General features: G+C 35.8%; 2 protein-coding genes across 7 annotated transcripts in view; one reads left to right on the top strand and one right to left on the bottom strand.

Moving 5' to 3' along the window:
• The window catches only part of LOC110379424 (dystrobrevin beta), a 29,010-nt gene extending 21,761 nt beyond the window's left edge, over positions 1–7,249 (top strand). For 2 of the 6 annotated variants that reach the window (XM_064041346.1, XM_064041345.1), the window contains exons 18-20: positions 52–102; positions 1,342–1,424; positions 2,308–7,249. In XM_064041346.1, coding sequence (XP_063897416.1) covers positions 52–102; positions 1,342–1,424; positions 2,308–2,361 — 188 coding nt within the window. In that variant the 3' untranslated portion in view covers positions 2,362–7,249. Of the gene's footprint in view, positions 1–51; positions 103–1,341; positions 1,425–1,992; positions 2,037–2,307 lie in introns of all 6 variants that reach the window. The other 4 variants (XM_064041348.1, XM_064041347.1, XM_064041350.1 and 1 more) reach the window with 4 other exon arrangements.
• A 724-nt stretch (positions 7,250–7,973) lies between these two features.
• On the bottom strand, positions 7,974–25,236 carry LOC110379442 (facilitated trehalose transporter Tret1). The gene is made up of 7 exons (XM_049845640.2): positions 25,049–25,236; positions 14,821–15,050; positions 13,018–13,341; positions 12,448–12,583; positions 10,582–10,808; positions 9,225–9,422; positions 7,974–8,823 (listed from the first exon to the last, which is right to left on the bottom strand). Exons 1-7 carry the CDS (start codon positions 25,119–25,121, stop codon positions 8,551–8,553), a joined length of 1,461 nt encoding a protein of 486 aa, XP_049701597.1. The 5' UTR covers positions 25,122–25,236; the 3' UTR covers positions 7,974–8,550.
• Positions 25,237–26,582: the final 1,346 nt, after the last annotated feature.

Raw genomic sequence — 26,582 nt, 5'->3', positions numbered from 1 at the left:
TACATTCTCTGCACCGTTTCCTAGTAGATTACAACTATACATGTTTTGCAGAAGGCTCCGATACGGAGGATACCGTAAAAGGAGACAGCAGAAAGCAAAGAGGTAAGATATCTCCGTCATAGACAATCACCATAGAGAATCTCGCACCTTTTTGGAGTTGTTTTTTGTTTTTTTTTTTCTTATTTACACTGCTCGGCTCCCTTTTTTAGTGTTGTGTGTAGTGTGTTCTTTTTTTTCGTGATTTTAACACAGTTTTTGTATTTTTTTTTGTGATGTGGTAACACTGCTAGGCAGGTGATGATGGCAACATTGCATGGTTGTAGAGGTTGATTGTAACTATTCATAGCTTAGGGAAGAGTGTTTCATTGGTATTTTTTTTTTGTTGTAGTCGGTCAATAGATTAAGAACGTTAATTGGAACGAAGGCATATTATTCGGACGAGTAGGTATTTGTATGTATTTTTTTTTGTCTAGGTCACAAGGTAAGTGCGAAACGGCATCGAAGTTCAAAGGATTTTACTAAAAGTAAACCTTGTTTCAGATGAAGTTGTACTTGACCGGGAACTTCTCTGTTAAATATAATAATGAATACTTTTTTTTCTCTGCTATTGACACTTGCACTTTTTATTTCTTTACTTTCACTTTAAAAAAAATGCAAATACTTAAATAGTTGGTTCTACAAGCGCAGCGACTAAACTTTTGCTATTACTGGCTTTTGCACTCTTGCTCTTTAGGTACCTACTTATTATATATTTTAGTTCGAATATTTCCAGATGTTTCCTATTTCTTCCTAAAATATAATACAATATTTGTGTAATTTATTATGTTTAATTTAATTCTCGCATGCAACATACTTTTTGTGTGTTTTAATGTTGTTTGTATACCTACTCAAATGTGACCTGTGATAACAATTAATTAATAAATACAAATAAAGTATATTATTTTACGAACATCCCTCAAGATTCTACCATGATAACTGCAACTGTTGATTAAACAACTAAATTGACTTAAAAAAAAATACCAATCCCTAAGTAACGCCTGCCGTCTTTGTCCATGCCGCCGAGTTGACGGAAAATGAACAACTGATTGTTTTAAAAACATTGTACGCCTAAGTTTACCGAAAGCATAAGCGCCATTTTTCTTATAACAACTTCAGATCTAAGATCAAGTTTCGACATAAACAATTGTTTTAAAAAATCTGAGGTTTATCCTCAGTGAAAATGGGCTAACGTGGGCACAAGTGGTTTGAACATCAAAATTGTTTGTTTAAAAATATCTCCTCTCCGATTTATTGGGCTTTGGGCTTCAGACTCTCAGACTGATGATGGTTGAATGTTGTCAGATTTCGAAGAAGACGATGACAGTGACGAGCCGATGCCGCGGCCGCAGCCTCCGCGACACTACTTGCACGATAACAACGTACAGGTAACATTATATATAAACAATATATATATTATTTTCCTATAAAATCAATAATTTTATACCGCTATCTAAAAACGCGATTTTACTAAGAAAGTAAATACGAGTACTTAAATCTCGCGACAAGCTTTTAAAACGCATAAATTGTGTCAAATAGGTATACTAAATTTGAAATGTCGTTATAAGTTGACAGTAAAGTAAATAATAATAACAAATAATAATACAGTAAAAGTTTATTTTTTTCTTTTTAGCGCATTTAAATAAAAGCTTGTTTTTAAAGATTTTTTTACCTCAATTTTTATTGACTGCAAATATTTATTTTCATGTAGTGTGTCAGTTTTTTTTTTAATGTCATTATTTTATTTAGAAAAACTACTTCAAATTGGACGTATTGTTTCGGTGCTGCTGCGGCAATTGTGCGTTTGTTAACCGTCGCAAAAGCATTCTCTTGTTTTCTTGCTGAAAGCGTAAAACGTCCAATTTGAAAGAACCCTTACAGTTATGATTTTGTCACATTATTTTGCTTAAGTTTTATTTCTTTGCCGTAAGTTAGTGGATTTTTATTTTATTTCAGAATGTCACACCCAGTGTTGAAATGAGATCGTAAGCTAGCTTGAGGTTTGTTTTATTTGCTTTATTTTATGTTACGCCTTTAGTTCTTTTTTAACTTTTTTTCTTTGCATTTTCATTTTCACAATTACGTATAGATACATATCCTGGTATCTTCAAGGGCCCGTTTTTATCTGCAAAATTTCATCAATATCAATACTGGCACTTTAAAACTGTAAATCTGAGATTTACACATTTATACATACTCTTCAACTTTATAATATTAGCTTAGATTAAAGTTACTAACCACAATATTATTTAAATAATATTAATATTGCAGGACACGCCGCCGCCGCTGCCAGCGCGTACCGGCCACTACTATCCTCGCACATAGCTACATAACTAACCTATGTACTATATTATATACAATATAACTTACATAGACATAATCCTACTATATACGACAACCTCTGTTCACTATCGTTTTTACTTTTCCTACTTTAAAAATGCTATATAATTTATGTTTTCTGAGTTTCCATGACAATTTGGTAATGTCAAAAATATTTAGTAAATTATACACGATCAATAGTAGACCGAATTTTAGGATGTACCTAAACTGGTACCGATTATTTTGTGCAGTTGACAGCTGTCAGTTTTCAACGGAAAATGGAAGAAAGAATGATCGATGACTATAGATTCTTATTATTAGGTTTCAGTCTATTATTGAGCGTGTTGCAATTTCTTAACGCGGGTTTCACCTACCAATTAGGTAGTTGAAAAAAAAAAGATGTATTGATGGGTTAAAAAGTACCTACTTTTGATTATTTTGTAGTCAACAAAGTCAATGCAGAAATGGACTATATGTACCGCTTACCTATATTAAGTACCATTGATAAAAAAATATTGTTTTAGGCGAGATGTTCAAACGAATGCATGAGAGATGATTTAGAATTTTCCAGAACAAACAGTTCAATTTTTTGGTTTTACAAACAATGTCTGTGTTTTGTATGAGTCAACACAAATACATGGGATCCCAATCTAAGCTAATATTGAATATCTGTGATTCACAAAAATAAGTAAAATCTATTCAAATACGGCTAAAAATTGAACTTTTTTCAATGGCATAAAGGATCATGATTTCTGAGCGAGCTATAGAAACATTGACAAAGTTGTTTGACTAGGCTGTTGGCTTATTAGTAAAACACAGCCTCTTAATGGGAAATTAATATTTAATTTATTAGATAAATATTAATTTTAAACATAGAGCAGACATTGAACCGTTAAACCATTAAAATACCTAAATGTATTAACATAATATTATACATATGTTGTACCGAAGAGCTGTCTATGAATATGAGAACTTTGGAAATTGTATTATTTCTGTACATAGATTCGTTTTTAAGTTGTATGTATGTGTTCCGCTTGTTGTCTAGTCCAAAAGCTATGAAATTCGTTTTTAAAATTTTATCGTAAGCGCAGAATTTTACTAACTTTTCAATTACTCTTGTATGTTATACTTTTGATTAGTGTATTTTTTTACGAGTGGGTCTATCAATATTGAAATTCCTTGTGTTTTGACAAAGCAAAAATATTACTTTGCTTATACTCGGAAAAGATAGTTATGTTTTAACTAGTCTTAAATGATATATAACAATTCCCACTTCGTTGAAAATATACTATCTTCAACATATACCTATGTATGCCAGAAGTGCTGACACGAATACTACGACTGTAACTTATATAATTTGAGATATATATAACTTTATATATATATATATACATATAAAAATATTTCCTTTCCTGTCTTCCATGCGTCAATTCCTTCCAATATTATGTACAAACATGTCAATTGATACTTCCCTTTGAACTCCTTCTTTTTATGTTTAGTCTTTTATATTCGTTTGGTTACAAGTATGAATGTGCAATACATACAAAAATCTTCATTTAATCACGATGAAATGTTACATCATATTTTCTTCAGAAAATTATTTAGTAAATCGGCTCTTACTTCTAAAAATCTCTAGCAATCCCTACTAATATTATAAATGCGATAATAACTGTCTGTCTGTTTGTTTGTTACGCTTTCACGTCTAAACCACTGAACTGATTTTAATAAATGTTGGTACAGAGATAGAGTTGACCTTGAGAAAGAACATAGGATAGTTTGATTCCCGGACTTTTGAAGAGTTCTCTTGGAAACGCGATATGACCGAACTCGACGCGGAGGAAGCCTCGGGCGGAAGCTAGTAGTAAAATAAAACATCATAAAGGTCAAAAGCCTAAATGATTAGCATATATTTCCATAAAAATGCCGAAACACTGATTCATACTTACATAATAACATATTTATACTTGTTACCAACGGAAGTGTTTTAACTTTACTAGTGAAGTTCTTATGTGTTCCAAAAATATATAGCCCTTAATTTATAATTCACCACTGGGACGTTTCTCAGTCTATTCTGAACTAAACTCTTATGATTATTTTCTATTGCATGCTTTAAATTAAGCCTTTTATAAAATCAGTAACATTCCTTTGCATTTAAAAGAATATTGTCGACATATGGCAGCTATCTTTCGCATTTTAAGCTTTTGCTATTATTTTATTAATTCACAGCAATTTTAATATCATAAGGTTTCTTTTTATATGTTAGGTACATACAAGGCACATCGACCTACCCCAATCTGTCAAATTTCTTCAATAGATTTTCAACCTTATCACAATAATGGAAGGTTAATATTCGATTGGTAAATTTTGACATATTTGGTTAGGTTTACCTGCTGCCGTCTGTACCTTTTCTAAGCTCCTCGTTTTCTTATTAACTAAAAAGCTATTTTAATCCTTATCACGTTAGAAATTGAGTTGTAACTTGCTTAAATATTAACATTAACGAGTACTTAGTTTATATATAATTTGCTCATACATCACTCATTGAAGACTGACGCGAACATTGAATATGTCTCACCGAATATCTATGCCAAAATTGTTACGAACCAAAATGTTTCATATCTAGGTTGTTTTTTTTACGTGGCAGCTTTTATATTTTAATTTTAAGTCTTGTAACATTGATGTTTAGGATTTTATTGACAAAAAATCCTGTTACTTAATAATTTTAGTACTTATACAAATATTTTTTATTATTTTATTAGAGACGTTTTTTTTGGAATTGAAACAAGCTCGTAAAATGTACTTATGAAACAAGTGAAGTTCGTCATAAAAAGTCTTAAATATCAATGTTTTTTTTTGCGTTTCCACGCTTTAAGGTTAATTTTTATAATTTATATAATAGTGTTATTTTTGTGTACCTACCCACTCATTGCTCATTTCACACATTCTGCAAACCCGAATATCACAAAAGACAGCGAAATTGTATAAAAAACTTTTATTTAAATTGGATTTTCGGGTATATTTATAACTTAGGCTAAGCATCTGCATATCATTTTACTTTTTTATATATAAATACGTTATATAAGTGCAATATATTGTTATGCGGTCCGAGAATGGAATCTTGCCGGATTGTGATCGATTTGTTTTACTTTTTATTATAATATTAAGTTTTTTTAAGATCTGTTACTTCGAGAAAATTATGCGGCAACTATTTTTTTAATTTTTAATCGTCAATCCAAAGCATATTATTAGATATAGGTGTAGTTTATAAGTGAGTACTTATAAAAGTCAAACAAATAGAGAATATCCATACTTATTGTATTTTTAGGGCGAAATTCGTTTAATACTATGTAAGTGAACAAATTCGACTATAGTATTACTGCATATATTTTTTGAATTTCGGACATATTGATTTGATGCAATTTTCGACCTTATTTCCCCAAGATTTAGTAAACTTTGTACTAAATATTGGTGAAATAAGGTGATAATATTTAGAAACATTAAGTACGTTTTATTGTTCATAATATTCTGTTTTAGTAAGCTAAGTCCTCCCCTTCCCTCCCAAACTTGAAGACGTGATAATTGTAAAGTGATCAGGAATAATAAATATAATGACAGTTTTATAATAGGATTATGCTTATTGTCACCTGTTTTGAATTGAAATAAGACAAAGAACTTTAGAAAATGCAAGAATCTTCCTAATTTTTAGGGCTGACAAAAATGCAAATATGAGTAACTATCGTATTTTTCTTAAAAACGATTTGTGAAAACTTTACATAACTTCTATTTAGTCAATTAAATGCATAATATTAGTTATTTTAGTCTTTTTTTAGTTTTTTAAACGTTTAAGTTCAATTCAATGACAGGTGACATAAAGCATAGTTGTCACAAATGTAAATGGAACATTGAAACTAAAGTTACATAAGTACATGATAATCTTTTATACTATACGTATTATACATTTTGTAATAGCGTAGGCCCGTAGCTGTATGTTAAAGTCTTAAGATATGTTATTGAATAATGTGTACTAAATAATGCTGGGATCTTTGCCCAATACGTAAAAAAGAGGTACTACAATAACCCAATTTTTTTTTAATGGAATTTTTCCTGATAACTACAAAATAAAAAACCTACCATATTATGAAAATAAAAAATGAACAATCTGTTTTTTTTTTAATATTATAGCAAAATCATTTTAAATTATACCTCTGTAACTAAGGATGTCATTGAGCAAAGATTCAGTAAAGTATCATCTATTTATATATGTATTATCTATTTATAGGGGAAAGCACAAATTTCAGATATAAATGACACTCATTTTCTATAATAACTATACTTATCGTGATCGTCGTTTTATATATAAAGAAATAACTTCCATTTTTTATCAATGTCGTATACGTTAGAACAGAATCATTATGTACTATGTATGTAATATATAACCAAAATAATCGAGTGTCTTGTATAAACTATCTTCGGACTGTTGAAGAAAGGTAGTCTTGCTTTGTACTTTCTTTAAAAATATAACTGAAATTATGTTTCAAATCTTCAACTTTATTGAACTTTAAAGCAAAAAGTTTTTATATTAAAGCGCTGTTGTTAAATCTTCGATCTTTCTAGAACTATATTTGACATTGACATAAGAATGACATAAGGCCTAGTGCAGGCAAAGACATTGAATGATTATTCCTATGAAGGACGAAAAAGGTTGTGAATTCAACGAATGCAATAGCTTGAATTTTGAGAGTTTATCCGCAGTACATAATATTTATATAAAAGTTGATTGGATTGTATGTAATAGGCAAAGTAAGACTGTCTTTCAGGCGAGGCTTATATGTACTTAGACATGATATTGTAAGAACTTTATCATTGCAATTGTAAACATTCCATTGCTTGTGAATTTGTTGTTTTATTTATTTACTGACTACCCTGAAATACGTCATTAGTAAGTAATTTAGCAAAAAAACATTTTAATGTAAGATATTTTATAATACCTATAACAAAAATTAGGTCATTGATGCAAAAAAACCTCTATTCGATCACTATATTAATAAAAAGGTATTTAAAATAAATTAAAATACCTTAACATTATAGAACAGTTATAATGAAAGCTACTATGACGCAAATGGCCTAGATAACTTAAAATCCCAGAAGAAAGTTACTAAAATAAACAGGTAGGGCAATTAACCGCAAAAAGAAACGACATTATTTACATAAAATACTAATTTATTTGTAAGTAACAAAAATATTATACATAACTCGAGATTCCATTGTCACAGATACGAAATGGCGATTTTTTATACAAACAAATAGGAATTTAGGTACTACATATATACACATAGGCATGTACATTTAAAGGAATTCCAAATAAAAGATTTTCATATAATGAACATCCTGTATCTACTTGTAAGAAATGGCACAAATTATAATAAAATAACCGAATACATAAAATTGTGATTTCTCCACTTCTTTATATCTTGGACATCTTTAATTTCTCAGATAAATTAGGTACACCTATACTTACAACAACACAGTATAGAAATAGGTAATATTGTTGTCAAATAAAGCCTACAAAACTGAGGCCTCAATATGCCTCAATTGGAACTTAATTTACTGTTATAAATTAAATACTACCTACAAATTATTTTTCTTTATATCCGTTGAAAGAATTCATAGAAACAAGCTTATACCTATTAAACATGGCGACTTAATTAAAATAACTAGGCCAATAATAATAATTATACATTAAAGCCTATGGCCTCAAAAACAGAGACAATTGGAAAGACACCAAGAAACGCTAAACTATAGACTATAGGTACCTACTTCGCGTAGCTGAGTATTTGTACAAGCTCACTCATATCTTCAAATAAATTATTGTATTACACTATTCTACTTCCTAAACTACAGTACAAGTCTTTACGAACTAGACGTTAGTAGGTTAATAGATATATCCTGAGATAGTGAGCCTGGCCGCCGGATTATTGAGCCCAAGTATAGGAAAAACCCAGCGACCAAAGAGATCGGCTCTCGACATACAAAAACCCCGAGTGAGCTTGTATTCAAACGCCTAACACTAAAACTACAACTAGCTACACAATTAAGTGCAAAATATCACTGTTAAGCCATTCTAACGAACGAGCAATCAATACTTTGACATTCCTAACCTCAAAATGTATCCGCCATGACAGGTGACGTCATAGCCTACAGTTTTGTGACGTCGGCTTCGCAGTCCTTTTCTTTGCTCTTTTTGGTGTTCTTGCCTCCGATTTCCGCGTAGATTTCGTCAAGGGACCTCATTTTAGTTTCTGGGACGACGCAGGCGATATAAATGGTGCTGACGAGACAGACGCCGGCGAAAAGCCAGAAGATGAGGTAGAGGCCCACTGAGGCCGCTATTGGTTGGAACACTCGCAGTTCCACTGACATGAGACCGCATGCGAAGGCGATAACTATCGCTGTCACTGTGCCGCGGAGCTGGAAAATGAGAAGTTATTAGTCATCTACATGTGTCATCAACGTCTTCTAGACTATGTTTGGGTTGATTTCCTGAATTTTACATGAAGCGAGTATCTACCTCTATATGACCACTTCAATTTAGTTACCTATATGCGAAACACGATACCCCTCGGTCTATAGGTACACGATACCATATTGGGGTATCATCACCACCAAACAAAAGTTAATCCTCAATCCATGGCTGACATTTAAAGAACTGCTATTGGTCTTCGACCATTATAAAATACATATTCCAAAATTCACTTATAAATGGAGCCTATTTCCACCTGCTAAACATAGACCTTTCTCAATGAACACCAACCATCCCGGTCTTAGGCAGACCTTAAAGAGCCATAAAACCAAAAAAAAAGACTTCTTACCTGGAAAGAGAACATCTCAGTCATAATAACGAAGGGCACAGGTTGCAGCCCAGCGGCGTCGCAGTAGATGCACAGACACAGCGCCACGATGGGCAGCCACCCCGCCGTCTCCGTGGTGGCACCCACGTGCGCGTAGAACCACGCGCCGAGAGCACACATGGCTATGCCTGATACTAGGCAGGTGGTGCCGAGGAGTGGCTGGGGAGGGAAATAATAGATTAGTGGGAAATTCAGAATATGAAGTAAAACTTAAAAAATAAGAATTCGCATTGAACAAGAGTGATTATAGCTGGTGCGTCCATCATCATCTTTCATATACTTCATATTTTAGAGAAAACTTGTCTTAATATTTCAAGAAGTAAAACGATCCTCATTTTAAACTGCTCTTATTTTTATAAGTGGCCAAATATAGTCTTGTTATCACCATCAATTGACAAAACATACAGTACATTGTAGACAGCAGACACAATCCTAATTAAAATCCTTCACCGTTTACCATTCACCACATTGCACCAACAAAACTTAACGCTCACCTTCCTCCCAGTCCTCTCCACTAAGCTGGAAGCAGTGCAGGACCCCACAAACTGCACCAGCCCCAACACGACATCCTGCTGGTTGGCAGTCAGGAGACAGTCGCCAGCACTGGCCTTGCTGAAAATGAGGACTATGCGGAAAGCACAACAAAACTTAACCGCTCACCTTTCTCCCAGTCCTCTCCACTAAGCTAGAAGCAGTGCAGGACCCCACAAACTGGACCAGCCCCAGGACTGCAGCCTGCTGGTTGGCAGTGAGCAGACAGTCTCCAGCACTGGCCTTGCTGAAGATGAGGACTATGCGGAAAGCACAACAAATCTTAACCGCTCACCTTTCTCCCAGTCCTCTCCACTAAGTTGGAAGCAGTGCAGGACCCCACAAACTGCACCAGCCCCAACACGACATCCTGCTGGTTGGCAGTCAGTAGACAGTCGCCAGCACTGGCCTTGCTGAAGATGAGGACTGTGCGGAAAGCACAACAAAACTTAATCGCTCACCTTTCTCCCAGTCCTCTCCACCAAACTCGAAGCAGTGCAGGACCCCACAAACTGGACCAGCCCTAATACTGCAGCCTGCTGGTTGGCAGTGAGCAGACAGTCGCCAGCACTGGCCTTGCTGAAGATGAGGACTACGCGGAAAGCACAACAAAACTTAACCGCTCACCTTTCTCCCAGTCCTCTCCACTAAACTCGAAGCAGTGCAGGATCCCACAAACTGGACCAGCCCCAAGACTGCAGCCTGCTGGTTGGCAGTGAGCAGACAGTCGCCAGCACTGGCCTTGCTGAAGATGAGGACTATGCGGAAAGCACAACAAAACACTCACCTTTCTCCCAGTCCTCTCCACTAAGCTAGAAGCAGTGCAGGACCCCACAAACTGGACCAGCCCCAGGACTGCAGCCTGCTGGTTGGCAGTGAGCAGACAGTCGCCAGCACTGGCCTTGCTGAAGATGAGTGACGCGAAGTGTAGCACGGCGAGGCAGCCGCAGAGTTCGCGTGCGACGGTGATGATGAGCACGATGCGGAAAGCACGGAATGTGCTGCGGTCGGTAACTGTGGGAGAAATAAAGTCAAAGGTTTTTTATTAAATATAGACCTATTAGGTGCTTAAGAAAGGTCAAGCTAGTTGCGCGGTTCCAAAAACTGGGTTAAGACCCACCATGAGTCCATCTCCATTAAAGCGGAGAACCACCGGCAAGAAACTCCGTAGGATTAATAAGTTACCTTGAAAATATAAGTTTGGTTTGGTAAGTCACAAACAGCTTTTCGTCTGTTTACAATATTCTGTTTATTTGTTACTAGCGGTCGCCCGCGACTTCGAACGCGTACCATTTTTTTTAAAGCGGTTTAAAAATCTGTTGTAGATACATAAATTATTTTAATTGTTGTTACCTAATTTGTTTCAGTGCCTATTTATTATTTTATTTTTTTACTTATCTCTCATTTGGACACACATCACATCTTTTCAAACCGGGTAGGTTATGAAAAAATGTAGCTACCTACATACACAAATATGAGCACACAAACATTGTGACCGCTACCAAAGCCAACATTGAACAAACGTTCAGTCCGGAAGCTTCGTCTAACGGCTGCGTGTTAAAAGCCCTGGGAATGTACATAATGCGAGTCGCTATATACTAGCTCTGTGACGAGGCTCTGCTTGTATTTTTAGTAGGCTGGTATAAAGACATCTGTTAAAGTTAAAACCAAACTTTATGCAAATGTCCAAACAGGTTTAATGACTCGTTATCGGTTTTTATCGGCAGTGATCCGTTAAGTATGTTAAATAATGCTAATTAATTATGTATTAACCACAGGACAATAAAGTGAAGAATTTTAAACTATTTGAGATTTCAATAAGTATTATTATTTGACCGTCAAAAAAATTACGAACTTAAGGGATAGTATTTTGGTCCTGACACTTTCTAAACTTACAGTGCAAGTGTTAAAACCAAACAGGTTCCATTACCCATATAACTCAAAAAAGGTCGGTTCTAACCCAAAAACCTATATTATAAGTTAGTCAAACACGTCGAGAGCATTAGCGTGCACAAACAATGTTTGTCTGTTTGTCCTCGTCCCGTTACCGGTGACCAGACGTTTGCTTATTGTTAGACGCTCGTCTGAACACACAATTAATGGCTCTAGCTGGCTGTTGCTGGGTCATTGAGTAGCGGAGATTCTTGGCCCTATAGGTTTAACGGGAAGAGATGGCTAGTTAGCTGTTGCGGCTACTGTACTTAAATTGTTAATAGCACTTAACAAACCAATGGCTCAGTGGTTCGCGTTGCGATCGAGAATGAATGCGATCCTTAGGTACCCGTTGCAGTGATGACATGTACCTATTCCAAACACAAGCATTATTAAGCTTAGTTATGATAATCACCACAAAAATCATCTATGACGTTACGACACAAGTCGGGACAAAAAAATATGTTTGAATCGAGATAAGTTTTGAATTAATTTAGTAAACTCTTCATGAATAAAAATGCTTATCAATCAAGTTCCTATAGATTTTGCCGTAGCTTCCTTCCGCACTGAAAATTCCTACTAAACAAACTTTTAATTAGGTATACTAAGGACAAAGATGTGGGTTACATGTTTCTTATTTAGTTTAAGGATTTTGTTTTTTGTCCCTAATAAATAAAATAAGTCTCATTCGCAAATAATTACGAGGTTTGTAGTTTCTTACCAAGCGTCTTGAGCGCATCGATGAGCTTGCCCGACTTGCTCTGCTCTAGCTCGAGCAATAAGTTCTGCAGTTCGGTGTCCACGGCCGGCTCCGAGGACTCGCGGCACCGCAGCCAGGCTAGTGCGTCACGGGCTTCCTGGACAAACGGTGGGGGGGACTTGTTATTACTGGGTAAAAGAATGCCTAGATGTCGTTAATGACGGGTAATAGTTCCTAACTATTGTATTTTAATTCTTTAAACAACGAATCCTACAAATCTTAAAAGATAGGTACCTAAGTCCTATTATCTAGTTGTAGGTATTTAAACTGTGATACCGACATACTGGTTTTTTTTAGATCCTGTAGGACTGAAGATCATTCCTATCCTCCTGGTTACTAGACTTTGTCCACTTCCACCTTATGGTGGACTAATGTAAAACGCCAAACAAAAAATTGTATTAAGGTATTCTGCAAAATTATGTAGATAAATTATTGGCTTTTGTAACATTAATTGACTGTATTTACCTATTTATTAACTTTATTTCACCTTAAAAAATACTTGTAGATAAATTAAATTAAAAGAAATCTCACCTCAACCTTCCCACACTTCAGCAAATACGACGGCGTCTCCGGCATCGCAGTAAACAGGACCAGATGCAACAACGGCACGATGAGACAGACCCATAGCATCGCATGGTAGCTCAAATACTCCCCCATGACATACGCAAATAGATTGCCCAAGTTCTGCGACAGTACCACCAAGCTCCCAAGAGTTCCTCTAATGGAGTCTTCGCTGATCTCCTTGATGTAAAGAGGCGTGACGACGTAGGAGCCACTGACGCCGAGGCCAACTATTGCTCGGGCTGTTATGAGGGCCCATGTTTCTGTTGAGTACAGCTTTAAGCCCCAACATGCCTGAAAGGAGAATGTGGGCTTAGATTTTGAAACATGTTTCCTAGAGATCGGTCATCTAAAATCTGATAGTCTGTAAAGCCAGAGGGTGCGTATTTTTCATGTATTTTTATCCTACAGTGCGAAGGTACCTATAAACCATGTTATTATCACTAAGTCCAAACTAGAGCTATTAGAAACTTGATACTGGATCCAAATTTGGATTTTGTATTTTTATAACTAACGTAGGAATCGTTAGGTGGTTTATACAAAAAAGCAGGGCCGCGCCGACCCCCGGCAGCGCCTGTGTGCGAAACCTATGAAGCGCCTCTTTTTTAACGAATCATAAAACGAATTTAATTTTTGAATGAATATTTTTAATTGTTAAATTTGACTGAAATAAATGTTCTCCAGTCAGCGGCGGCCCTAGCCATTGCGAGGCTACGTGCGGCAGGTCTATGCGAGGCCCTTTGTTCTACGTGAAAAGTCTGTTGTGAGCTAGGAGTTATTTTCTTGTTAATAAAAGGACTTACAAGCGGCGCTACCTTCTAGGTTCGGCTAAAAAAGGATTGAAAAAATAAAAGAAGTGGAAAATAAAGCAGAGCGTAGCGAGCGCAAAAATTTTTGAGCTTTGGGTCACTAAAGCACCTAAACTTGTATAATAAAGAACGGTGCAAGGTGCAGTCGCGAGCGCAGCGAGCGCGAAAATTTTTGAGTTTTGGGACATAAAAGTACTCTAATCATGTTAGAAGGAACGGTACCGACAAGCGAACAGCCGCGAGCGCAGCGAGCGCGAAAATGTTTGACTTTTGTTTGGGACATAAAAGTACTCTAATCATGTTAGAAAGAACTATACTGACAAGCGAACAGCCGCGAGCGTAGCGAGCGCGAAAATTTTTGAGTTTTGGGACTTTGGGTTTTAGAATGAACGGTAGGCACTGACAAGTGAACAGCCGCGAGCGTAGCGAGCGCGAATTTTTTAAAATTGTTTGTTAAAGCTAAGCGTCCACTTGTCGGTATCGTACGCAACGGACGTATCGCACGCAACGGATCGTAGTATTATTTATATAGAATTATTCTGGTTCGTAGTATTATTCTGGTTCAAAGAACTGCCGCCGTTTTAACGTTGAGCTCGTAAGGAATGTAAACTAAAACCCTAAACGTAAAATGAAACCATAAACGTGAATAATAATAAACATTAAATATTGAGAGACTTGTTCAATAAGCGTTATAGATGTTTTGTAGTTTACAAGGCCTATGTTGCGCGTATTGTACCTACTTGTCGATACTCCACTACAAAAAACAATCATATAGGTAACAAAATAATTTAGGTGGCAGTGGCGGCGCGGCGCCCCTATTGTCTTGGCGCCTGTGTGCGCCGCACACTTCGCACACAGGGGCGGCGCGGCCCTGCAAAAAAGATAGCTATAGAGGTAAGTTGTACTTCAGGCAAATACAATTAATCATTTATTGTACTAAAACATAATAAAATTCACAACTTACAGCCATAGAAAACGACGTGACCATCAAAGCCTTTTTTCTCCCAAAGTTATCCACGATGTACCCAAACAAGAACACAGTGGGAGTTCCCACCAAGTACACTACTGACGCCATCCAGGATATGGTGTCTGGATGCACGGGAGCCGCGGCCGGGGTCTCTTCAGACATCAGTCGGGGACCCATGGGGGATATCCAGCCAATCGCCGTGCCGTATGAAAATACTGGGAGGACCACTGCAAGAAGAAAGTGTTATGTGATGTTTAGCATATTATATTTTGTACAAAAATCTAGCTATAAAATATCAAATTGGTTTGGCACATTGGTTTTCAAGAGGAATTTCAAAACAACTGCGTCTTTGCGCTCAAAATAAAAGAAGACGTTAATCATTTATCATTACAAATGGAGACCAAAACAAACTGCGTTGTACCCTCACGCATAAACAATTTAAACGAGTCCAAAAGTACCTCAAATATGAGGTCAATTAAAATCAGTTTCGTCTGCATTACGAAAACATGACAAACAAAAAACAGTTTAATAAACCTCGCCGATCATAACTCATAATTTTTCCGTACATTCTCAATTGCTCAGATTACAAACAAAACAATCTTTGTCGTACTAATCAGTGTCTAATTAGTTAGCGTACATGTGTGACCTATCAAATGGATGGGTGATGAGCGCACGTGCAATTGACTCGCTGCCAGATCATCATGGGGTTATGTATGTTAAGTAGCTGCCTGACCCTGTTAGACTGGCGGAAGAGGAAGGTGTGTTGAACAGGGGCCAATTTCTTGGGTACCCTAGATCTGGGTGTAGGTACCCTGTGAAATTGGTATTTTGCAAGTATTCAATCTCTCGACGACTGCAGCAAGAAAACTCTGTAGAGAGTTTATCGTGGCGAGAAACATATAACTTATGGTCGTTTGATGTTGTTCCCGTAAACAACATCAAACGACCATAAGAAGTGTTTAGTTTGTATAGTTACGTCCCTTACCTATCGAGAGTTTTCCACGAAAACATCCTTCAGTATTTTACGCATCGCGTCAATTATTGAGTTACTTTTCTGACATAAACTAAATATCTGGTAGAGCGAGCTTTTTATCATTATCGCGGTGCGTTTTTTTGTACCGATTGTAGAGCATTTTTAAGTAATCATGCTTTAGTCTGTTTTGAAATACAGTTTCAGAAAGTCAGAAAGGTCACATGGCTCTTGAAATAAACGCTCAAAGCTTTGAAAACTAGAGTAACGGACGGTTACCTTAAAATAAATCTATCTAGTCCACAATTAACATAGTTGTTTACAAAAAGCTTCAAGGAATTCCTCAGCCGTAGGTACGATTGAGGGACACAAGTTCACGCAGGGTCATTAATTGTCCCGGATCAATTGGGTAGGGTCGCCAATACATTGGCTTGTTGACTCGCTTCAGTCGCCCAGCAGTCTCGACAATTCTAGATTGCTATTCATTTGCTATATCATACTTATGAGATCATACACGCACGTAAGTAGTAGGTAACTATTTATAATTTATCGTAGCTTTAATTATAGAGCACATTGTTACTAGTCGCCTACCTACGTACTTTAACGCCCGTTCCCAATTATCTATGTACTTAAAGAAAGAAAAGAAGAAAGAAAATAATTTTTACTGCGCAACAAAAGACGCATACACACACTTAAAATTAGGCACATTATACAGAAATAATGATAGAAGGGGAAAATATGCGTCTTAAAGCGCTCCATACGGCCCTCGCTCAGCATAATGCTGCGACCTGAAACGAGACAGAGTCCCAGCGCTGGTTTTCAGCGACAAATATCTAAACCTTTCTTTTTTTACCTGTGGATATGCTTACTTGAGATAGGAATTTGAAATTACTTTATGGGGCTAAATTCTCTCTCTAGCAAAATCAACTACCCTCAACTACTGAACCGCTTTAAAAACCTTTCGCTGTTGGATAGCTACACTATTCCCGAGTAACATAGGCTACTTATTGGATATGTTATCAGCGTACGGGGAGTAATCCCCTCGGGACGCGGGTGAAACCGCAGGAAAACAGATAGAGTAAGCGAAAAGAAAATCTTCAAGATGTTAAAAATAAAGTAACCATACCAATAAAGTAAGTATAATTTTACCCGATTTTTACTTTTTGATTGAAGCTAAATATTTGTATAGTAACATATGTATCGATAAATCAATGAGTCTGGGACTAACGAACACATTGTTTTGCCATACCTACTTATTGACTTAACTGTGATTTTAGTAAGTATTCATAACTTTTTGATGATGTTTGTTTAAGTAGTCCATAAAGGATTTTAACGCTAAAACAATGATTGAATAATGACTGCGCGATATCGGTGGCTACCTATTTTTTATATTTAATGTTTAAAAATGTAAATACATGTTTTATACAATGAATAAACGAAAATTGAAAATTATAATGCAATTGATTCCATCCTATTCATAGTAGGATTCGTAGGTGCTATTTAAATATCTGGCTTTCTTATTTGGATTTACCAATTTTAATAGCAAAAATTGCTCATATCATATAATGCCGCTGGCTACTGTTTGGATAGTGTCTTGATGACACGAAATGTGCGCACCACAATAGGGGACCGGAAGTCAAGTGGTGCCACGTGGAAAATTATGTAGATCATATTTATGAAATGATTTATTATCTAGTGACATCTACATAATTAAGATATCTACATAAGATAGATTATGTAGATAACTACATAATTATTTATTTCTTATCAGCTGAAATGATTTAATTTGAACATTCAACATACATATTTTTCAATTTATCATTTCATGTGATTTATTATGTGACATACTATTTTTATTACGTATTTACATTTAATATGAAGGTATTCTATATGTAGTATATATATATCTATATGTATATAGAGTTACATGATGATAGTTTTTAGGGTTCCGTAGCCAAAATGGCAAAAACGGAACCCTTATAGTTTCGTCATGTCCGTCTGTCCGTCTGTCCGTCTGTCCGTCTGTCCGTCTGTCACAGCCGATTTACTCGGAAACTATAAGTACTACAGTGATGAAATTTGATGGGAATATGTGTTGTATGAACCGCTACAAAAATATGACACTAAATAGTAAAAAAAAGAATTGGGGGTGGGGCCCCCCATACATGTAACTGAGGGATGAAATTTTTTTTTTCGATGTACATACCCGTGTGGGGTATCAATGGAAAGGTATTTTAAAATGATATAAAGTTTTCTAAAAAACATTTTTCTTAAAGTGAACGGTTTTTGAGATATCAGCTCTCAAAGTCGTAAAAAGTATGTCCCCCCCCCTCTATTTTTATAACTACGGGGTATAAAATTCTAAAAAAAATAGAGGTGATGCATGCTAATTAACTCTTTCAACGATTTTTGGTTTGATCAAAGTATCTCTTATAGTTTTTGAGATAGGTTGATTTAACTGTAATTTACGGAACCCTTCGTGCACGAGTCCGACTCGCACTTGGCCGGTTTTTTATTGTCTAGTTTTATCTCCTTACTAACTGGAGCAAGACTGCAACATGGAAAAGAAACAATATAGACAAGCTTATGAAATATTCGTATATACCTCCTACATGTTGACATAGGCCCTAAAATTAACATATCTACACAATTCATTAACAAATGCTGTAGCCACGAGGCAAAGCTCTGATAACTCATAGCTTTTGCTATTAACTACTAATTACCGCATTCAATATGTCGTTAATAATAACTATGACATAATAAGTTAACTCATCCCTTTTCCCAAGCGATAGTTAAAGAAAGGTTTAACTACGATTACAGCCTTTTATCGTCCCACTGCTGGGCACAGGCCTCCTCTCACACTGAGAAGGATTGAGCGTTTGTCACCACGCTTGCTCAATGCGGTTTTGTGATTTCAGACTATATAGTCCAGGTTTCCTCGAGATGTTTTCCTTCACCTTTTTACCAGCTATTGGTGTCTAAGATATATTTAGAAAGTACATACAAACTTAGAAGTGTTGCATTGGTACCTGCCTGATATGGAATCGAACCCACACACCCATATGAGAGATTGGTGCTTTATCCACTAGGCCACCATGACCATATAACAATGATTTGGAAATTCTCTCCTTGCATATACATACATAGATTTTATACATTTTTAGGCAATTTCTTCTTCTCTTAAGTCCAAAAATACGATCGGTTCGTTGCTTTTGATTCATTGAAGGGGATCGTTATGAAAGGTAACTAAGTATGAATGGTAACATCTTTTAATCTTATGATATGAGATACGGCAAGGCGACAATTACAGGCGGAAGAGACCTCATTGAATGTATTGTTTCGTTCTTAGAACGCGTACCAGTGCGTACAATGATAACGTAAACTATCCAATTCTCTTTAAAGGTGAACTCATTTCGTGCATACTCCTTGGATACATGATTTGCATCCAGTTTACGAACCTAGGTATATGTTCTTTTTTTATGGATCCCGCTGCGGGTTAGCAGCGCGAGGGAGTGTCAGACTCTTATCTACTGACTAAAACCCATCATGTTCCTTCTTAAGCCCTTTATGTACCAGGGCCACGGTAAGTCTTCCGAACAATCCCGCAGCCCACGAGTACCTATATGTTCTGACTTATACATAATAATAGAATAAGTGCCTAATGCATTATAGATATTACAACTTTACCGCTTGTCACAAAATAGAATCAGTAAGAAACTTCTGAGAACATTTCTTCACCATAGTTACAATTTCTACCTCTACTAATGAGAAGTAACGCTTCTCCTACGCTTGAGTATTTTTTCCCCGATTACAAAAGAGTTAATTAATATCTTTGGTGATATAATGATGTTCAAACTCAAAATATTCGTTAAGGTATTTACAGGTGTAATGTTAAGGTAGGTAAGCTTAAGGACCTTTTTCAGGCGTTGCAAAGAGGGCTTATAATATATGTAGAGCATTTTCTTTATGTAGGTCATTGATTACTTATTAACTCGCTCTATTACTTAGAAATTAATGATTCTGTATTGCCAAAACATTTGACGATCGCATGCAATATACAAAAAGTACGCATGCGGAATCCTTATCATATCATCTGCTTTCCCGTTTGGCCTAAGAAGCGTTTACTTAGATATATTCTCAGTTACACCGACAAACACTTGTGCAAACATTGCTAATAATTGGGTTCATATTGTATAATGACATGTCCCAGTTATTTATTATTGTGCCCTACAAACTCATTGGAAATGAGCCTATTGTTTTCAAAATATACATATATATGGGCTAGTAAGTTTTATCTTAACGGGGAACCTGGCACGAATATAAACGTAAACTTTACGTTACTACATAATCTAAATGAATAAATACTTACCTAAGCATTATTAGTAAAGTTTGATTTATATATCGAAATTATAGAATCTTTGAAAAGCGAAAAATATGTGGTTTTCCTCATAGATAAGGAAAAAAATTGGCGTTTGAGCGCCTACCAAAAAGTTTTAGAAATACCCATAAACTTTGCAATCAATTTTATATTTTCGTAATTCTCGTTTTGCAAGAAATTAATGTAGGTACCTAGACCTACTTGTAATGAACAAATAAGAAATAACTTCAGATTAATGATAATTAATTTTTATTTATATACCTACTCTTTAATCCGCATTGTTCTTACTCTTTAAGTTATACAACAGCTTTGAAACATTTGTTCAAACAATAAATAAACCTAAACCTATAAGTAACCTATTCTGTAAAATTCTATTTTTTCTTATTATGAAGGTGTCATCAAATTACACGTGCTTTTCTTCTTTTTTAGGTCTAATTATTTTCTCTTATAGGTAGGCCTAATTAGGACTCGAACTGAAAGCATCTAAAAATCAAATCTCTATCATCTCTAAAAAACTCTGAAAAACATAACTTTTCTTCATAGAACCATGCCTATGCAAAGGTTTGTTGTAGATGTAAAAAAAAGGATTTACCGTAGTGCTAAAAATATCTGCCACTAATTATCAGGTGTGACATAATGCGTTTATAATAACTATGCAGTTGCATGTAAACTGCAATCTAAGCGGCTTCCTGCTATCTACAACTGTTCCAGGAAAATAAGAAAGTTTCCTATCTGTAGGTATATTTATTTACTAGCTTTTGCCAGCGGTTTCACCCGCATCCAGTGGGGACCTCGGCACGAACCTGGATAAAAGATAGCCTATAGCCTTCCCATGGCTTTGTAGGACTGAAAGAATTTCCAAATCGGTTTCTAAAATTAGCGCGTTCAAGCAAACTCTTCAGCTTTGTAATATAAATTAAACAAAGATAATCCAGTAAAATAAACAAATTGTTTTTTTACAGACATCTGACATCCCTGTTATTGTAGGTAGATGAAGGATAGCATTGCCAACATACCAACTTACATGAGTACTGATAAAATCTTTACCAATATTATTGAATACGCGAAAGTAACTCTCCGGTTTTTCGTCGCGCTTTCAGCCCAAAACTGATTGATTTTAATGAAATTTGGTACACAGATAACCTAGCTCAGAGTCAGAGAAAAGGAACATAGACTATATTTTACCCGTTTGGGGAAAGTAGTTCCCTTAGGAAGTGGGTATAATCGCTGGTCAAAAGCTCTAGGTATTAAATAGTATATCACATCATCATCTTAGCCATAGGACGTCCACTGCTGAACATAGGCCTCCCCCTTAGATCTCCACAGATACTTACCTGTTGGAGGCGACCTGCATCCAGCGTCGACGGCGACCTTTATAAGGATAATATATCGATCATGATTAATCGAAAAACTACATTTCTTCGAGGTAAGTGAAGAATTGATTCACGAACAAAACACAATGTGTTAAAGTTTAAAATGTTCAATGATAATTTACATAAACGCACATTCAATGATATAAGTTTATTCGTATTGTAACGTTTTGTAGCAAGTCAATTGATTTCAAAATATCACATATTCATGATAACAATGTTTTAAATGTTATTTTATAAATTATAAATATATTCTACAATCCTGTAGTATGGATTTCCCTTGAAGTATGGATAAAAAAGAATAGCAGCATGCCTACTTTTCAACCTATTTCCCAAAAAGGAGGAGGTTCTCAATTCGGATATATTTTTTTGTCTTTCATACTGGTTTTTTCGAAGATTTTTGGAGAATCACAATATTCTATATTTCAGTAATTTTTTTGAAAAGTCCTAGTGGTGGCCTAGTGGGTAAAGGACCAACCTCTCAAGTACGAGGGCGCGGGTTCGATCCCAGGTCAGGCAAGTACTAATGCAACTTTTCTAAGTTTGTATGTACTTTCTAAGTAGGTATATCTTAGACACCATTGACGGTGTTTCGGATGGCACGTTAAACTGTAGGTCCCGGCTGTCATTGAACATCCTTGGCAGTCGTTACGGGTAGTCAGAAACCAGTCTAACCAAGGGGTATCGGGTTGCCCGGGTAACTGGGTTGTGGAGGTCAGATAGGCAGTCGCTTCTTGTAAAGCACTGGTACTCAGCTGAATCCGGTTAGACTGGAAGCCGATCACAACATGATTGGGAAAAGGCTCGGAGGATTTATTATTTTACACGTGTATAAACAATTAAAGCTTTTAGCGGTTTGAATGTGGGGGTGGTGTGGTGAGTCTCATTGATTTACATAGGTACATAAATTATAAACTACCACTGACAGTATAACTACTCAGTCATTACGTAGATATATATTTTTTAACTTAATTTTAAAGAACCTAAATATAGACATCTTAAAATATTTATAGGAACTTTATAACTTATGTAAATGATAAAACTTACAAAGCAAATTCTTAATTTACTACAAATATAATCTATATGACAAAACCGCAGCAACCTTAACAGCTTCAATAGGTTGGCAGTTACTGTTTATCAATTGTTTCATTCATTTTCGTAAGTTATCAGTGTAGGAGTAGAAATGGACAGTTGAGTGAATGGAGATTTTTAAAATGATCCCATTGTCATGTGACCATATGACAACCCATATACAGGGTGTGTCGTTCACAATCACATTAAATCCTATCGCATATACTTAATATTCTATAGCGAATTGTAAAAAAAAAACTTATCCATTCAGAGGTTTAGCCACAGGAGTCATTTTTCGTTTTTATAATTTACAACATCATGTGTAAAGCAGAGATAAAGTTAGGAGTATCGAATATTTTGAACAGTTGACAGATGTCAGTTTTCAAGGGAGAATTTCGGTTGTTTGTAATGACTGACTGTTATATGGTGTTCTAATTTTCGCACATTTTTATTCTATTTACTTTGTTTGAAAAATGCATTTTTTTATTTTTACGTATTTTTTTTTTCTCTTTGTGCTAAACGACATAGGATATTAAACAGTATTTTAACGCATTTCATTTAATGTGATTGTGAACGACACACCCGATATGTCTAGTTGGATTACTTAACTGTTAAACAGAGAATATGACATTATGACATTAGCCCCATACATAAACAAATCCACAAATAGATGAATAAATGGAAATAGTCGTTAGAAAATTATTTCCCTATATGAAAGAGGATGCTTTCACTGAACATCCTTGGTAGTCGTTACGGGTAGTCAGAAGCCAGTCTAACAAACGGGTATCGGGTTGCCCGGGTAACTGGGTTGGAGAGGTCAGATAGGCAGTCGCTCCTTGTAAAACACTGGTACTCAGCTGACTCCGGTAACACTGGAAGTCGACCCCAACATAGTTGGGAAAAGGCTCAGAGACGAGCCTATTTACATTAATTATTCAGCCGTTTGTAACGTGAACTGAATTCAGAGATAGGTACACCCAAGTACTAACTTCTCTCTTATTTCCTATGATAGTGTTGAGCATAGATTTTCAAAAAATCCTCGCCTAATTTTCCGTCTTAAATCAAATGAATGGTTATGTAATAACATTTTCATTAATACCGATTACGTGGTTAACTACTTTAATAGCTAGCAGTAGTTTATGGTGCTGATTAACTGAATCCGATTAACGGATTTACGAGTTTTTCTTAGGCAGCCGAAATAATTGAAAATAGTTTCTTCTAAGCGATCCGTAGCTACTCCGAAAGGATGCCTGTCCATGTGACCGGTCGTCTGTGGTCGACACAATCCTATTTCGACAATGCGTGGAGGTAAGTACCGAGTTTCAATTAAAACCATATAACCCATATATATACAATTCCTAAGAAGAAACTTCGCAAAGCGCATCCTTTTTATTTCGCCTACAAAGTTTTTTTTAATAATAAGTTCTCTTTAATAAGTTTTATTAATGCCATTAATGTGTAAATCACCACTTATATAATGTCTGGACAATAATGTCTGGACACATTTTCACACACGGTCGGTTAGCCCCATGGTAAGTTATTAATTAACTTGTGTTATGGGTGCTAACACAACTGATAAACTACATATAGCTACATATATACATATTGATAAATACATATTGTAACACCCAGACCACGGCCAACAAACATGCTCATCAGACACATGTCGTCCGAACCGGGAATCGAACCCGGGACCTCAGGTTCGGCAGTCCGGCATGGTGACCATTGCGCCATCTAGGTCGAAGTGTAGGTGGAAATTAAGTTCAAATTAAGTAATGAACGCTTTATTTATTTTATGTTATAGGTACGTTCATCACAAAAATATCTCTGGAATTTAGTCCAGGATCGAACCTGCAAAACGCAGCGCTACTATTTTAAATCAACAATAACTGTGTGTGCCATCTAGATATTGAAATAGAGACGAACTTGTAGCTTATCGCTTTAACTATTCGTATGAATGAGCGAACATAGTTTACAATTTCAAAGATCTTCTGATAATTTTACACATATTTCAGTAGTTTTCCACCGATCACAGGTGGTCGTGAAAATATCAACAATTAATCGAGAGTTATCGAAAAACCTTTCCAATTGGTTTCGTATTTACCAAACATTATACGCAATGCCCGTTTGTCCGTTTGTGTAGCATAATCTTTTGTGTTTTATAAGAGCTAATGTAATAGGAGATTTCCCTATACGTAATACGAGATTTTCAGATGACCGGTATGATCGCCAAAGTTTTAAAACTGAATAATATAATTCCTAATCATTTTTTAGTAATCTGATTGTGTACTTGTAATAAATAAGTAATTTCCCTTTCGCTAGGTATACCTATACTTTATTGTATATGTGGCAATAAAAATAGTGTACGGAAAATGGAACTAATACAATTTTCCTAAAACTAAGTATAGGTATTATTAAAAACAGAAAAGTACTCACTCAAACTAGCGACAATAATTTGGTTGAATTTACTCCCTTCCGCACAATATTTTTTCATCGTATATTTTAACATTTTTACTTTTTTCTCAACTCGGCACTATGTCTTACGAAAATGCACAGATAAAAAAAAGCGCGGGCTACCGCTCGCGACCCGCCACTGAAGTGGAATGCCGGCCACAGCCTTCCCGCCATAGCGACGCAAGTATTTGTTTAAAACCGTAATCTCAAGTAGACGCTATTCCAAGCCTATAAAATTTAAGGTGATACGCGAACACCGATGGAAAATCGACGCAAAAAAATAAGTTACGGCCGGAGAATAAAAGAAAATTGAAAATGGAATTTTCTTTTTTGGCGCTAAGTTTTCTTTTTTTTTTCTTTACGCTCATCCATCTACAGAGGTTTGTACCATTTGTACGTTTCGTTTTTTAATTTTTGGAAGATCACAGTCAAGAGCACAGTCGGGCAGTCAACACACCACGATTGCTTATAATAACTAAAGACTTGAAAAATTAACTGATTAGGTAAAAGTTACTAGTCAAAGCTAGAACAAGACGTAGGTAAACTGCACTTTTAGGTAACTACTGTTTTATTATGAGTGAGCTTTCATGAAACATTTTTGTTTCTATAGATATAAAAATTTCATACTTACTCAATATTCATTTCAACCTTTAGCCCAACAATTAGTCTACCGCTTAGGGGTTAATCGAGTGGCCGTACCGTGCATATTTGTCCTAGGTTCAACTCCGAATAAATATGTGGTACCGAATTTGTTTTAGATTTTCGGAGTTTTGGACATTTGACACATTGGACTTAATTCGTGGCACAGCCACGCTCCAAATATCTACATACACCATGTGTATTTAATAGCACTTATCCGCGGTTTAGCCCGCGTCCCAGGGGATTCTTTCCCTCATCGTCATCAGCCTTTTTATTGTCCCACTGCTGGGCACAGGCCTCCTCTCACTCCGAAAAGTAATGAATGGTAATCACCACGCTCTAAAGCTTTAAAGCTTTCCTTCACCTTTAATCAGTCATTGGTGACCAAAATATACATACTTACTTAGAAAGTACATACAAATACAAAATCTTCCCAGACCCTTATTTAATATAGCCCGTGTCACTCAGGGTTAGTGTAGCTTCCCAACAGTGAACAAAAATCCAAATCGATCCATGTACCATACCGATAGTTTTTGAGTTTACCTACAAATCTTTCTTCTTTATAAAATAAAGGTAAGAGTAGCTGTCACATGATCAACAATATGAACAATATGACTTTTTACTACATTGAGCTACAAACCTATTAACAATGGTACAAATATTATGACATTTTAAACAAAACATCTGATGGTTTCACACCTTCAATACTTCGTGCGTAGAGAGTCATACTCATAACTTACTTTTTAAATGTAATCATAATACATAATAATTTGTCATTCTTTGATACAATAACAATGATATCAAGGCTTCTGAGGGTAAATTGTTGCAGATATGAACGCACCTACTGAGTACTAAATGGCACATATTTTAGGTGCGA

Source organism: Helicoverpa armigera, chromosome 25 (genome assembly GCF_030705265.1).
Source record: "Helicoverpa armigera isolate CAAS_96S chromosome 25, ASM3070526v1, whole genome shotgun sequence".
Lineage (NCBI taxonomy): Eukaryota > Metazoa > Arthropoda > Insecta > Lepidoptera > Noctuidae > Helicoverpa > Helicoverpa armigera.
This window is presented reverse-complemented; position numbering and strand designations above follow the sequence as displayed.